The 12,289-nt window shown below is 46.0% G+C and overlaps 1 protein-coding gene across 4 annotated transcripts in view; it reads left to right on the top strand.

Moving 5' to 3' along the window:
• vars1 (valyl-tRNA synthetase 1) overlaps window positions 1–12,289 on the top strand; it is a 74,736-nt gene that overhangs the window by 55,040 nt on the left and 7,407 nt on the right. For all 4 annotated transcript variants that reach the window (XM_069919507.1, XM_069919505.1, XM_069919504.1 and 1 more), the window contains exons 25-28: window positions 3,649–3,776; window positions 4,299–4,454; window positions 10,406–10,612; window positions 11,655–11,766. In XM_069919507.1, the coding sequence (XP_069775608.1) occupies window positions 3,649–3,776; window positions 4,299–4,454; window positions 10,406–10,612; window positions 11,655–11,766 (603 nt within the window). The remainder of the gene's footprint in view (window positions 1–3,648; window positions 3,777–4,298; window positions 4,455–10,405; window positions 10,613–11,654; window positions 11,767–12,289) is intronic.

The raw sequence follows: 12,289 nt of genomic DNA, 5'->3' as shown, positions 1-12,289 counted from the left end.
CTTCCCACTCACACACCTCTTTAAGTAATCCCTAGGCCATCATAAGGCATTGCTTAAGGTGGGATGTGAGTGAGAAGTATGGGAATCAGTGCTCTGGACCCAATTGTTACTGAAATATTTTGCTTGAGAAAAATGGTCATTGGCCTATTTCCTTTGGAGCTTTGAACCCGTGCACATATCGAGTCAATGAGGGATGAATGAAACAGTGGCTTTCAAACCTTTTCTTTCCACTCACAAGCAACCTCTCACTAATCACAGAGGGATCACTTAAAGTGGAATCTGAGTGGAAAGAAAAAGGTTGAGAACCACTGAAAAAAAAAATCACTGCTGCAATGCACACAACCGTTTTTTTTAAAATTTAATTTAAACACTGTAAACCTTTATAGCACAAATTAAACTGGTGGGGGGTGGGCGGGAAGCTGTGCCGCACATCACAAGTGCGGAGAAACATCGCAACTTCAAACCGGAAGAGCCTGATTCTGGCTATCATATCTTTGACCTATCTCAAGTCTGGACTTTGTTAGTCGGGGATCTATCTGCACTGGGTACTGTTCTGGCCGTCTTGTTTGAGAAAAGGCGTGCTGGCGCTAAAGAAGGCTTGGAGAAGATTTACTGGAATGACACCAGGAATGAAAGGGTTAGCATTATAAGGAATGATTGTCAGCAGGGAGTACAGAGGGATGGGGGAGGGGGGCAGGGAGAACCTCAGAGAAAGTCCTGACAGAGCAGATGTGAATTTCAGATTCAGCCTTATTGTCAGAGTACGTCCGCGACGTCACATACAACCCTGAGATTCCTTTCCCTGCGGGCCAGGCAGAATGACCACTTAGCGCAAAAATACACAGCGTAAACACATGAACAAAGATAAAACCGTGCAAAAACAGGGAGGATTCAAAAATCCAATAAAATGCACAAGGGTCCTTAAATGAGCCCCCAACTGAGTATGTCATTGAGGAGCCCTGATGCTGGAGGGGAAGGAGCTGTTCCTATTTGGTTGTTCCTCCACCCTGGTCAGGGAGACCAGGACACAAGGGCACAACTTCAGGGTAAAAGGGCGTCAGTTTAAAGCCGAGATGCAGAGAAATTTCTTTAGCCAGAGGGTCGTGAGACTGTTGCCTCGTGTGGAAGGGAGGTTCGTTGGGTGCATTCAAAGCAGACACTGACAGGTAGCTAATTAGCCAGGGCATCAAGGGTTACGGGGAGAAGGGCGGGAGTGGGGCTGGGCGGGAGGATGGACCAGCTTATGATTAGCATGGTGCTGGGCCCACTTCTCCAAGATCTTGTGAAGATGTTCAATCAAAAGGAAAGTGAGGGAAAACGTCTTTATTCAGTGAGCGTCAAGGGATCTGGGGAGAAGGCCAGAAATTGGAACTAGTGTAGAGTAGCTCAGTGTAGTTTTACGGAACAGACTCGATGGGCCAAGTGGTCTGCTTCTGTTCCTTTGTCTTGTGATGAGGGTAGGGACAAACATTTTCTTCAAGCCACAGCACAGAAACAGGCCCATCTAATCTCCGTCCAGTCCCTGCGCCCACCCAGGCCATGTTCCTCCCATCCACAGACCTGGCCAAATTGCCAAAATTGAGCCGGCATTCAAGCCCTTCAGCTGGCAGCTCATTCCGAACTCTCTCCGTGAAGAAGGTCCCCCTGATGTTCACTTAACTCACATCCTCAAGTTCTTGCCTCACCTAAACCTCTGTGGAAAAAGCCTGCGTGCATTTATCTCCCCCCACCCCCGTTAACTTTCTACACCCGTGATAAACCACTGCATGTACGTCTGGATGCGTTGGGTCATGCCCTTTGCGGATTCTCCCTGAGGCTCTTCCCACAGACCCCTGAGTAAAGGCGACTGTGCCACAGCTACCCCCCCAGTCCAGGACAGTCGACCAACATGGACACGCCTCCAGTCCATTGTATAACCATTGCAGTATGGAAATAGGCCATCTCGGCCCCTCTAGTCTGATCCAATTTAAGTGAAACTCCACTAATCCCACCTACCCACTCCCTGTCCATAACCCTCCAACCCCCTCACATCCATGCACTCATCTAACCTTCTCTTAAATGACAGAATTGACCCTGCTGCGATCACCTCTTCCAGAAGGTCATTCCACTCCGCTGCTACTCTCTTGAGTGAAGAAGCTTCCCCTCATGTTACTTCTAAACTTTTTCCCCCTGACCCTTAACTTATGACCCCTTGTTCCAATTTCACCTACCCTCAAGGGGAAGAACCTATTCACATCTACTCTATCTATCCCCCTCAATAAAAGCCTATCAGTTTCTCTCCAACTTATTGTCTTCGAAGTATTTGATGGTGCATCAACACCTCTCAAATCTCCCCTCATTCTTCTACGCTCCAAACCTTCCCCTGTAACTCAGTTCCTGAAGTCCCAGCAACATCCTAGTCAATCTTCACTGCACACTTTCAGTCTTATTGATAGTTGTGTCGGGGATGTTTTTGTTAGACTGCAATGTTGGGAAAAATTGCCCGTGTGGTCGTTCACACTGGCCACCTTTTAAGACTGCTGAGTGCAACAGTCCCAGGGGTTGGACGTGCAGCCGAGTTGACGACCACCTGGTTTGATTTACGCGGCAGGCTTCCTCCAAAGAAAGTTGGCGGGGGTCCTGCAGGATAAATAAAAATTCCTGCACATTCCTTTCCAGGCTGCCCGAGTCGCGGCAAAATTCCTCGATTGCAGCGTTACGTGCCTGCAGTCTTAAAAACCACAAGGGTGGGGAACTGCTCTGAAAGTCGCCAGGTTCGCTGCCGACTTCATATTTGAAAAATGCACAGAAAACCTCACGGTGTGGGGGGGGGGGGTGGTGCTCAACACAGGTCAGATTTGAAAGAAGAAACTACCGTGTGCAAATGCGCTGAGGAAGCTCCAGCAGGCTGCGCGGCAACCATCGGAAGTTAAGTGGGTAACCAGCGTTTTGGGCCTGATCCCTTTGAGATCCTCCAGCACATTTGCATGTTGTATCCAGCGACTGCAGACTCTCTTGTTTACCTCCAAGTGACAGATATGTTCAAGTTGAGGGGGCATGGTTCAAGCGTAGGGCAACACAGATAGTGTAACACTGTTATGGCGCCCGCAACCTGGGTTCGAATCCCGCGCTGTCTGTAAGGAGTTTGTATGTTCTGTGTAGGTTTCCTCCGGCTACTCCAGTTGCCCCTCTCTTCAAAATGTAGGTTAATTGGGCAGCACGGGCTCGAAGGCCGGCAGGGCCTGTTACCCTGCTGTATGTGCAAATTTAAATTTATGTGGCTGCTGGACAGCTGGAAGTGCTCATTTGGCGAGCAGTCCAGCAAGTCGAATCGGCGTGCAGAGCAGAGGAGCATCTGGCTTTGCGGACAGTGAATTGGATTCATGCCCAGCAGCTTCCTGCTGTTCTGGGGGCTGTGCAATCAGTTGCGAGTGGGTGGGGTCCCGGAGCTGAAAGGCGCTCAGTAGCTGGAGCATTGGCAGCCAAACAGGAAGCTGCCGCGTGCGACGTAATTAGCCGATAGGAAGGAATTCGTGGGCTTCTGAGGAGGGGGGGTGTGGGGGAGGGAGGGGAGAGGACATGCGCCGGCACGGGCTAAATGGCACCCAGCTGCGCTGCAGCCATTTGGTGAGCCCCCCACGGTGAGACTTTTCCTCTTGGCACCGGCAGGTCGGGACATCAACCTGGACGTTAACCGCGTCCTCGGCTACCGGCATTTCTGCAACAAGCTATGGAATGCCACCAGGTTCACCATCCGCAGTCTGGGGGAGGGCTTCCGACCGGAGAGCACCGTCCAGGTAGGTGGCTAGGTGGGAGAGCTGCCCCTCAGCGACCCCTTCACGTCTGGGGGCATATCCACTACGGGATGACCTGCTCCTGATATTCTCGCCACGTGATCCTGGTGTTGGGGGGAAGGGGCTGCCGGCAACCTTGACCCACGTCCTCTACATCTTGTCTCATCTTACCTCAGCGGAAAAAGCCAATACTCCTCCTGAATTTTGTAAACCTCTATCAAATCTCCTCTCACTCTTCTTGTAAGAGTGTGCTAGTTACCAAAAATTAATGCCGCGTGTGTAATAGAGAGAGAAGACGGCCACTGGTATTGGAGATCAATGTATCTGATGTGAATGCCTTTGTCGTTTCAGTCTTCCCTGTTATAATTTCCCATTGTGGGCAATAAAGATCCTTTGTTTGTTTGCTTGCCTGTGTCTGGACTTGCTTCCCTGTAAACCTGATTTAAATCTCAAGTAACACCCTCCCTTGTGTCTCCGCATTTCTCTTCTTCTCTCCCCCCCCCCCCCCCCCCCACACCCCCGCAGCGCCAGTCAGGGGAGAGTCTGATCGATTGCTGGATCCTGAGCCGGCTCAGCCACGCGGTGGAGTTGTGCGACCGTGGCTTTGAGCTCTACGACTTTCCAGGGGTCACGACCGCCATCTACAACTTCTGGCTCTACGAGCTGTGCGACGTTTACCTGGTGAGTTCCCGCGCGATTTCAGCACCCCCCCGGCCCTGATAATCTGGCATCTCTGGGACATGGGCGCCAGTGAACCTGCAGCCCCATGCATTTCTTTTAAACTTTATTTAAAATTTTATGACATGAATAAAATAAAAATTACATTTAAAGAAATAATAAAAAATAAGATAATAAAAATTAGAATACTACATCATTAAACTACACAAATTAACCCCCCCCCCAATAATTATAACACAACATTAATTGTCTAATTTAAAATTAGTCCAACCCTCCCCCCCAAAATAAAGTGAAGAATTAATTAACAATGTTGTAAATAAAATAGAAAAAACCCCACTTACAAAAAAAAGGATAAAACTTAACAACAACAAAAAATCAATACTAAAATAATACCCTTAAATATATATTTAAATCAAACATAATACAGGTATTTAACAAATGAAATCCACTTTAAAACTAAGTTCAAATATTAAAATCGTATATCAACCACATATCTGTTATACAAAAAATCATAATTAATAATACATAAATATAGAATTTCCATTAATACCAAGTTTCCTTTATAATTCATCGAGAGAACAAAAACATCCCTTAGAAAAACAATCAGATAAACTTTTTATTCACTTCCCCTCCCCTTATATAAAAAAAAGAAAAAAAAGTTCAAACTCTTATAAAATTCTCCATATTCTTCATTTATTACATCTTCGAAATTCTCTATCGAAATTAACTTAATTTTATTAAACTCTTCTCCCTCAATGTATTTGTACTTGATTTTCTTCTTTTTCTTCTTATCACCTTTCCCCTCATCTTCCTCTTCATCTAATTCAACATCCTCAATTTTTGACTTATTATCTTCTGTGACATCATCCTCTTAAAAAAGAGAGAAAAAAGAGAAAAAAAAACCCCAAAAAAAGAAAAAAAAGGAGAGAAAAAAAACCTCCTAATTCCCTCTCAATTACAATCAGAAAACAAAGAGAGCTTAAAAAAAAATTATTTATTTTTTTAAAAATAATTTAAAAAACCTTCACTTCTTAACCCAAAAATTAAAAAGAAAAAAAAAACAGGTCGGAGGTCACGACTACCTCCTCCTGTTTAAACCGCCCAAAGCGGTAACTCCCCCAAAATATTGGGTGTGAGATAACTCACAGGTAGCTGATGACTTCTGGAAACTAGTGCCCACCCAGTTCCCTCTCCCAACTCCCATTTCATTAAACTATCATCGTTATTTAAACTATTTAAACTCTTCTCAAAAAAAAATAAAAGATTTATTTTTTTAAATCAACGTTGCCACTTCGGTCACCATTGCTTCCATTTCTTTTAAAAATCAAGATCCCACCTTACATCTCTACTCTCTTTGGAGACCTTAAAGGACTACATCATTCCTGAAACTGCATGATTGGTAGAGACTGAGCAAAGTCCATAACCTCTTTAGGATTGTCAAAGAACTTTGGCTGATTTCCATCCTGAAAAATCTTCAGTACTGCAGAATACCTGAATGTTGCCTTATGTCTTTTTTTTCCACAACCGTTCTTTCACAGAATTAAATTTGCGTCGTTGAAACATAATTTCTTGATTCAAATCTTGATAGAAGAAAACAGGATTATTCTGAACCATCAAAGGAGATCTATTTTGCTGGGCATTTCTAATAGCCGTACGTAAAATTGTCTCTCTGTCACAATAATTTAAACAACGGATCAGAACAGGTCTTGGATTCTGTCCTGAAAAAGATTTTCTTCTTAAAACTCTATAAGCACGTTCCAATATTAAACCTTCAGGGAATTTATCCTGTCCTAACACTCGTGGAATCCATTCAGTAAAAAATTTTCTTGGATCTGGTCCTTCTATGCCTTCTGGCAAACCAACAATATTCACATTGTTCCATCTAGATTGATTCTCCAAACAATCAACCTTTTTTGCTAAATTTTTATTTTGGATCTGCAATGTTTCAATTATTCTATTTTCATCTTGCAGTTGATCCTGTACATCAATTAAACCTTGATCACACATTTCAAATCTTTCAATGGTTTCAAGCTTAAAACCTCCATTAATGGCTTCCGCCATCACATTAATCTTGGAAATAAACAGGTTCACAAAATTAGCTAAGTGACTCAATACAGAATATATCTTATCTTCAAGATCCTTAACAGACATTTCAACAGAAGTAGATTCAGGCATAATGGGGTCTTGCTGTTCCTCAGAGACGACAGGATCTTCTGTCCCTTCCCTTAATTTAGTATATTTTCTAGCAGTTTGACTTCGTATAAAAATCCCTCTCAAAGTCCCCCCAGCAATGCCAGGAGACTGAAGATCAGGGTTATCTTTAAGCCAAATTTCTTTAATCATCTTCACTGATCGATGTCTGGAAAAACCGTTGTAATTGAAGATGCATTTTGCAGCCCCACCACTGTAGCAGTCGAATGACAGCTCTTTAACTCTCCAGCTGGTGGTGCCCCAGCTGATTCAACTGTCAAAGTCTCAGTAACAGCACTCACAGTGCCCGTTGTGTGAAATACTGGCACCCGGCCAGCTCTTTGTTCTGAAAGCTGCTGAGTGCAACCTTCAGAGAGCCTTACCGGTATAAAACGGAGTTTCAATGCCGAATTCTGTACGTCTTCTTCAGGATCCATTCTACGCTGAGTCCTGGCTTCTTGTAAACAAGTAGGCTCAGACAATTTCGGAAAATGTAATTTTTTAACAGTCTGTTGACGTTTTCTTTTACCTTTTTTTGCATATAAACCATTAGGCACTAATCCAGCACCTCTTATTATTTATAAACTTTTAAAAGAACTTTAACGGGCACTTAAAGACAAAACAATAAATCAGAGTCAGGAAAGGTCTGGAAGGCACGTCTGTTCCCTACGCCATCTTGCCACGCCCCCCTAGCCCCATGCATTTCGAAGGGTGTGTGGGGGCCAGAGTCCCCTGGAGGAGCCCCACACGTCGCGAGGAAGATGCACAAAATCTCCTTACGGACAACCCGGGATTCGAACCCCGGTCCCGATCGCTGGCGCTGTAACAGTGTTGCACTAACCATGCCACCCCAAACTGCCATTAATACCCCAAACACACTTCTACTTGCTATTTTTTGTGTCACACAGTAGAAAATATTTTTATATCGTTAAATTGTACCTTCATGTGAGACACAGTTAGTGTGGTGGTGCCAGAGACCCAGGTTCGAATTCGCCACTGTCTGTCAGGGGTTTGCTCGTTGCTCTCCCCACGTCCTCCAGGTGCTCTAAAAGCTAGTGCCCACAGACCATGACATCACAGGTAAAATTCCCCCACCCCCCAGCTGATGTGAACATCTGTGGGAAACCCCTGCTCTCGGAGAGCGGCAGTGACAGTCAAGGACCCTCACCACCCGGCGCACACCCTTGTTCTCGCTGCGGCCGCCGGGAAAGAGGTGTCGGTGCCACAAGACTTGCGCTACCGGGTTCTGGGACCCCTCCACCCTCAGACCCCCTCAACAGCAAACTCAATCAGGGACTCATTTCAGGACTCTTGTGCACTTTATTGATTTTTCTTTTTGTTCTCTCTGTACTGCACAGTCGGTTTGTTTACCTTCATTATCTATTGACAGTTCTTTCTTTGCATGTTCACGTTGTGTACAGTTTTTATTTTGCACTACTACGATGAGTGCTGCGCCCACAGGAAAAAAAAGGAATCTCGGGGTTGTATGTGATTTTTGTCATAAATCTGAATGAATGAGAGTGTGTGTATAATCGGGTAAATCACAGCTGCCACAAACTGACCTCTGAAGCTTCTCCGTTTAATGCTTCAAAGTGAAGACCACGTGCTCAGTGGTATTTTACGTGCGGCTTTCCTCAATTGAGTCTTTGTTGACTGAGCTCGTGACGTTTCCTACTGGAGGGAGTTTTTTTTTTTATCTTTAATTCTAAACGTAAATTTGAAGCCAAACCCTCCTTTCTGGTGCGACTGCCGAAAGGCGATGTTCTTTTAACTCCCACCAATCTGCCCTTTGCACCTCTCCTGGCTGGACATGTGATACTGTTTAAATGGCCGCCACCCACTCAGGCTCAGGGATATCGCGTCCTGTTTAAACTTTGAGCACCTACGTTATTCTATTAATCATTTGAGTATCAGGTTTCAACAGCTGTGGGGGCCCATTCTTCAGTTACCATTGTGATGGAATATTTGGGAATATTTTTGGGAGATAAATTGGTAAAATTAGAGTAGGTTACATACACACACTTTAAAACAGATCTTATTTGAAATACTGAAGAATTCATTCAGTAACTTTACAGAATGAATAGACTATTATCTTTAAAGCCACAGCAAGACACAGGCTGTCTCGTAATACCTCTTCACACAGAAAGGTCATTGAGAGGTTATTGTTTACCTAAAACAACAGATGAACCTGGAGAAGGTCAGGGTTTTTTGCAAGTGAGAGAGAGGACATGCTTTCTGGCAGTCAGCGTCTCAGAGAGAGAGAAGGGAGTCTTGGACTGTGTGTGACAAAGAAAGCTGTAAAAAGCCAGGAGAAGCTTGTTGGAACTGAAACAGAAGCTCCAGAGTGGCGGATGGCTGGAAGTGCTATCTGTCTGATGTTTCTCTTGGAATAAGAGAAACAGAAAGGAACTCTGTGGTAGCCTGAAAGAAAGAGGTTATCATCTGGAGAATTCTGATGAGAGAGGTTTCATCAGCAAGGCATTGAGGCGACTAACGGTGGTACCTCAGTTGTGGAAATCCTGGAACTGCACTTCTCTCTCTGCAAACCTACAAGAACCTTCCTGAGCGGTAACCATTTACTTTTCAAGCACCAAAGCCTGGTGAACTTTATACATGTTAAATTCTGTGCACAGTATAAGAATTGCCTGCAATCTGAACTTGGAAGCATGAGAAGTGAGTTTGAACTGTGACCCAAAGAACTTTTCTTAAATTTACACACACATTACAGACACGTGCACTTAGAATTAGAAGGGGGTTAAGTTGGGTTAGTTAATAGTGACAAGTTAAAGTTTGATTCTGTTTTCATGTTTAAAGATAATTAAAAACAACTTTTTTTTAAGTAACCATTTGTCGTGGTAAATATCTATTCCTTCTGGGTTTTGGGGTCCTTTGGGCTTGTAATACTATCATAACCTCTGGATAAAATATAGTTTTAAATTGTAATATTTGCTGTTCTATTTCATGAACAAATTACAGTATTTTCTTTAGCCATACAACGGGTTAGGGGATGGGGTTTAGAATCACGTTAAACATAGATTGTCACTTCATCGTGGTGGAGAGGCTCGTGTAGTCCTGAGATGTCATCTAGGGCTGTGCACCTGGTTGGGGGCCACCCACTGCGGTAAGGCCGAGGCTGAAGTCCCCAGCCGAGAACCGTCCCTCCAAGTCCTTAACAGTGGAACAGGCAGGCAAAGTTGCTCTGAACTCAGCGGCTGTGAAGGCAGCGGCAACCCCCCCCCCCTCGGCGGCTCCGATCGTTGTGGTTGCCACGCCACTGGAACGGGTTGGACCAGTTGCTGAAGCATCACAGGCTTCTTGGGCATCCACGCTCAGGGGTGTACGCTCGGTGGATCGACAGAACGAAGGCCATCGTCCTCAACCCCGAGAGATAGCCACGACTGTTGAAAACAATGACGTGGAAAATATATTTTTCTACTTGAAGTGATTTTGAATTATGGTTGTGTTTTACGTGCTTTTTAGTTTTGTAAGTTATCTAATTTATCATTAATATTATGCATTCTAAAAATGTTTTGTTTGTACATGCTTATAAGTGGAGAAAAAAAACAATAAAAATATTTAAAAGAAAGACTGAGCTCGTGAATATTTTCTTCTTCGGCTACTGACGGGTCTTGCTTACCGTGGGCATGTCGACACAAATTCACGTCATTACGATAAATGCTGGGTTGATGAACTCTATGGGTGTCGGTTGCCTGCGAGACTCATCTGATTCTGCTTTCCGATTTTCTCCCCCTACTCACCCCCAGGAATGCTTGAAGCCAGTGTTCGCCAGCACGGATGAGAAGGCCGCTCGCATGGCGCGGAACACGCTGTACACTTGCCTGGACGCGGCCCTCCGCCTCCTGAGCCCCTTCATGCCGTTCATCACCGAGGAGCTGTACCAGCGGCTGCCGAGGCGTGTGGTGCAGGACCCGCCGAGCATCACCGTGACCTCCTACCCAGAGTGCGAAGAGGTGCGTGTGCGCCCGTTGTCGGACTCCCGCGTTGCAAATACTACCGTGGAACATTATGGCACAGAAAGCGGGCCCTTCTAGTCCGGGCCGAACTATTACTCGGCCTCCTCCCGCTGACCTGTACCCAGTCCATACCCCTCCAATCCATTTACCTTCCCATATGTTTTGTAAATGTTAAAACATTCACCACCTCGGCTCGTTCCACACTCACCACTCTGTGTGGAGAAGTTCCCCCTAAACTTTCAAACTTTTTCTTCCCACTCACACCCCACCTTAAGTAATCTCTCTGCCATCGGTGTTCAGTGATTAGTAAGGGGATTGCTTAAGGTGAGATGTGAGTGGGAAGGGAAGGTAGGGAATCACTGCTCTCGACCCAATTGTTACAGAAATATTTTGCTTGAGAAAAATTGTCATTGGCCCATTTCCTTGGGAGTTCTGAAACCATGCACATAACGAGTCAATGAGGGACGATTAAAACAGTGCTTTTCAAACTTTTTCTTTCCACTCCCATCCCACCTGAAGTAATCCCTGTGCTCTGTGATTAGTAAGCGATTACTATGGGAGTGCAACGAAAAAGTTTAAAAACCACTGTTCTCGGACAAGAGGGCACAACTTCAGTATTGAAGGGTGTCCGCTTAGAACGGAGACACAGTGGAATGTCTTCAGCCAGAGGGCGGTGAATCTGCGGAATGTGTTGCGGAGGCTGGGCTATTTAAGGCAGAGGATGATAGGTTCTTGATTAGCCAGGGGCACCAAAGGTGACGGGGAGAAGGCCGGGCCATGGGGCTGAGTAGGGAAATGGATCAGCTCATGTTGTAATGCCAGGGCAGACCCGATGGGCTGAAGGGCCCATATCTGATCCTGTATTTTGTGGTCTTGTTCGAAAGACTGCGCGGCTGATCCTCTGCCTGTATAACATGCCCCAATGTGGGTGGTAACACAAGGCTTGTGTGATGAGAGCAAAAAGAAAGTGGCCTTGCCCGGGGTGGGGAACTCTGCAGTTGGGTGGCATCAGTGACTATAGGATTCTCTCTCCCCACAGTACAACTGGAGGGACGAGGAGCTGGACTGCAACGTGGAGTTTGCCTTGGCCATCGTGCGCACCGTTCGATCTCTGCGAGCTGACTACAACCTCACCAAGACCAGGGCTGACTGTGAGTCTGCGTGGCGCCATGATCTTCCCTGTGGGTAGGAGGATCCCTCCCTCCACAGTCCCCCCACCTCCACATCCTTCCTCTGACTATTCACAGCAGGGTGAGGGTGTTGTCCAGTGGGGGTTCAAGATTAAACTGCCTGAAATGCCTTAGTCAGAAAAGAGAAGCAAAAGAAAGTGTGGTTCCCCCCTCCCCCGAGTGTCTGTGGATTCATCTCCATCGCCCCCATAGCGTCCAGTCCAAACCATCGGCGACCTGAGCTCTGGATCTGGACCTCCGACGCGATCAGTAAACCCTCCAGTTCTAATCCTTGGTGCCCCTTCCGCCAGCCTCGACCCTGGTCTTCGGCAGTCCGCTGGCCAGTGTGAATCCTCCCCTCGAGTCTGGTGTTCCTCGGCTGCAGAACCCCTCACTGGTCCGCCACCGTGGTAACCAGCCCATGGGTCATCTCCGCTGCTTCTCGTTCTTAGAGGCGGGGGGGGTTAGGCGGTGGTCTCCCCATTTTCCCCCGGTGCGCTGAGCC

This window comes from Narcine bancroftii, chromosome 2 (genome assembly GCF_036971445.1).
Source record: "Narcine bancroftii isolate sNarBan1 chromosome 2, sNarBan1.hap1, whole genome shotgun sequence".
Classification (NCBI taxonomy): domain Eukaryota; kingdom Metazoa; phylum Chordata; class Chondrichthyes; order Torpediniformes; family Narcinidae; genus Narcine; species Narcine bancroftii.
This window is presented reverse-complemented; position numbering and strand designations above follow the sequence as displayed.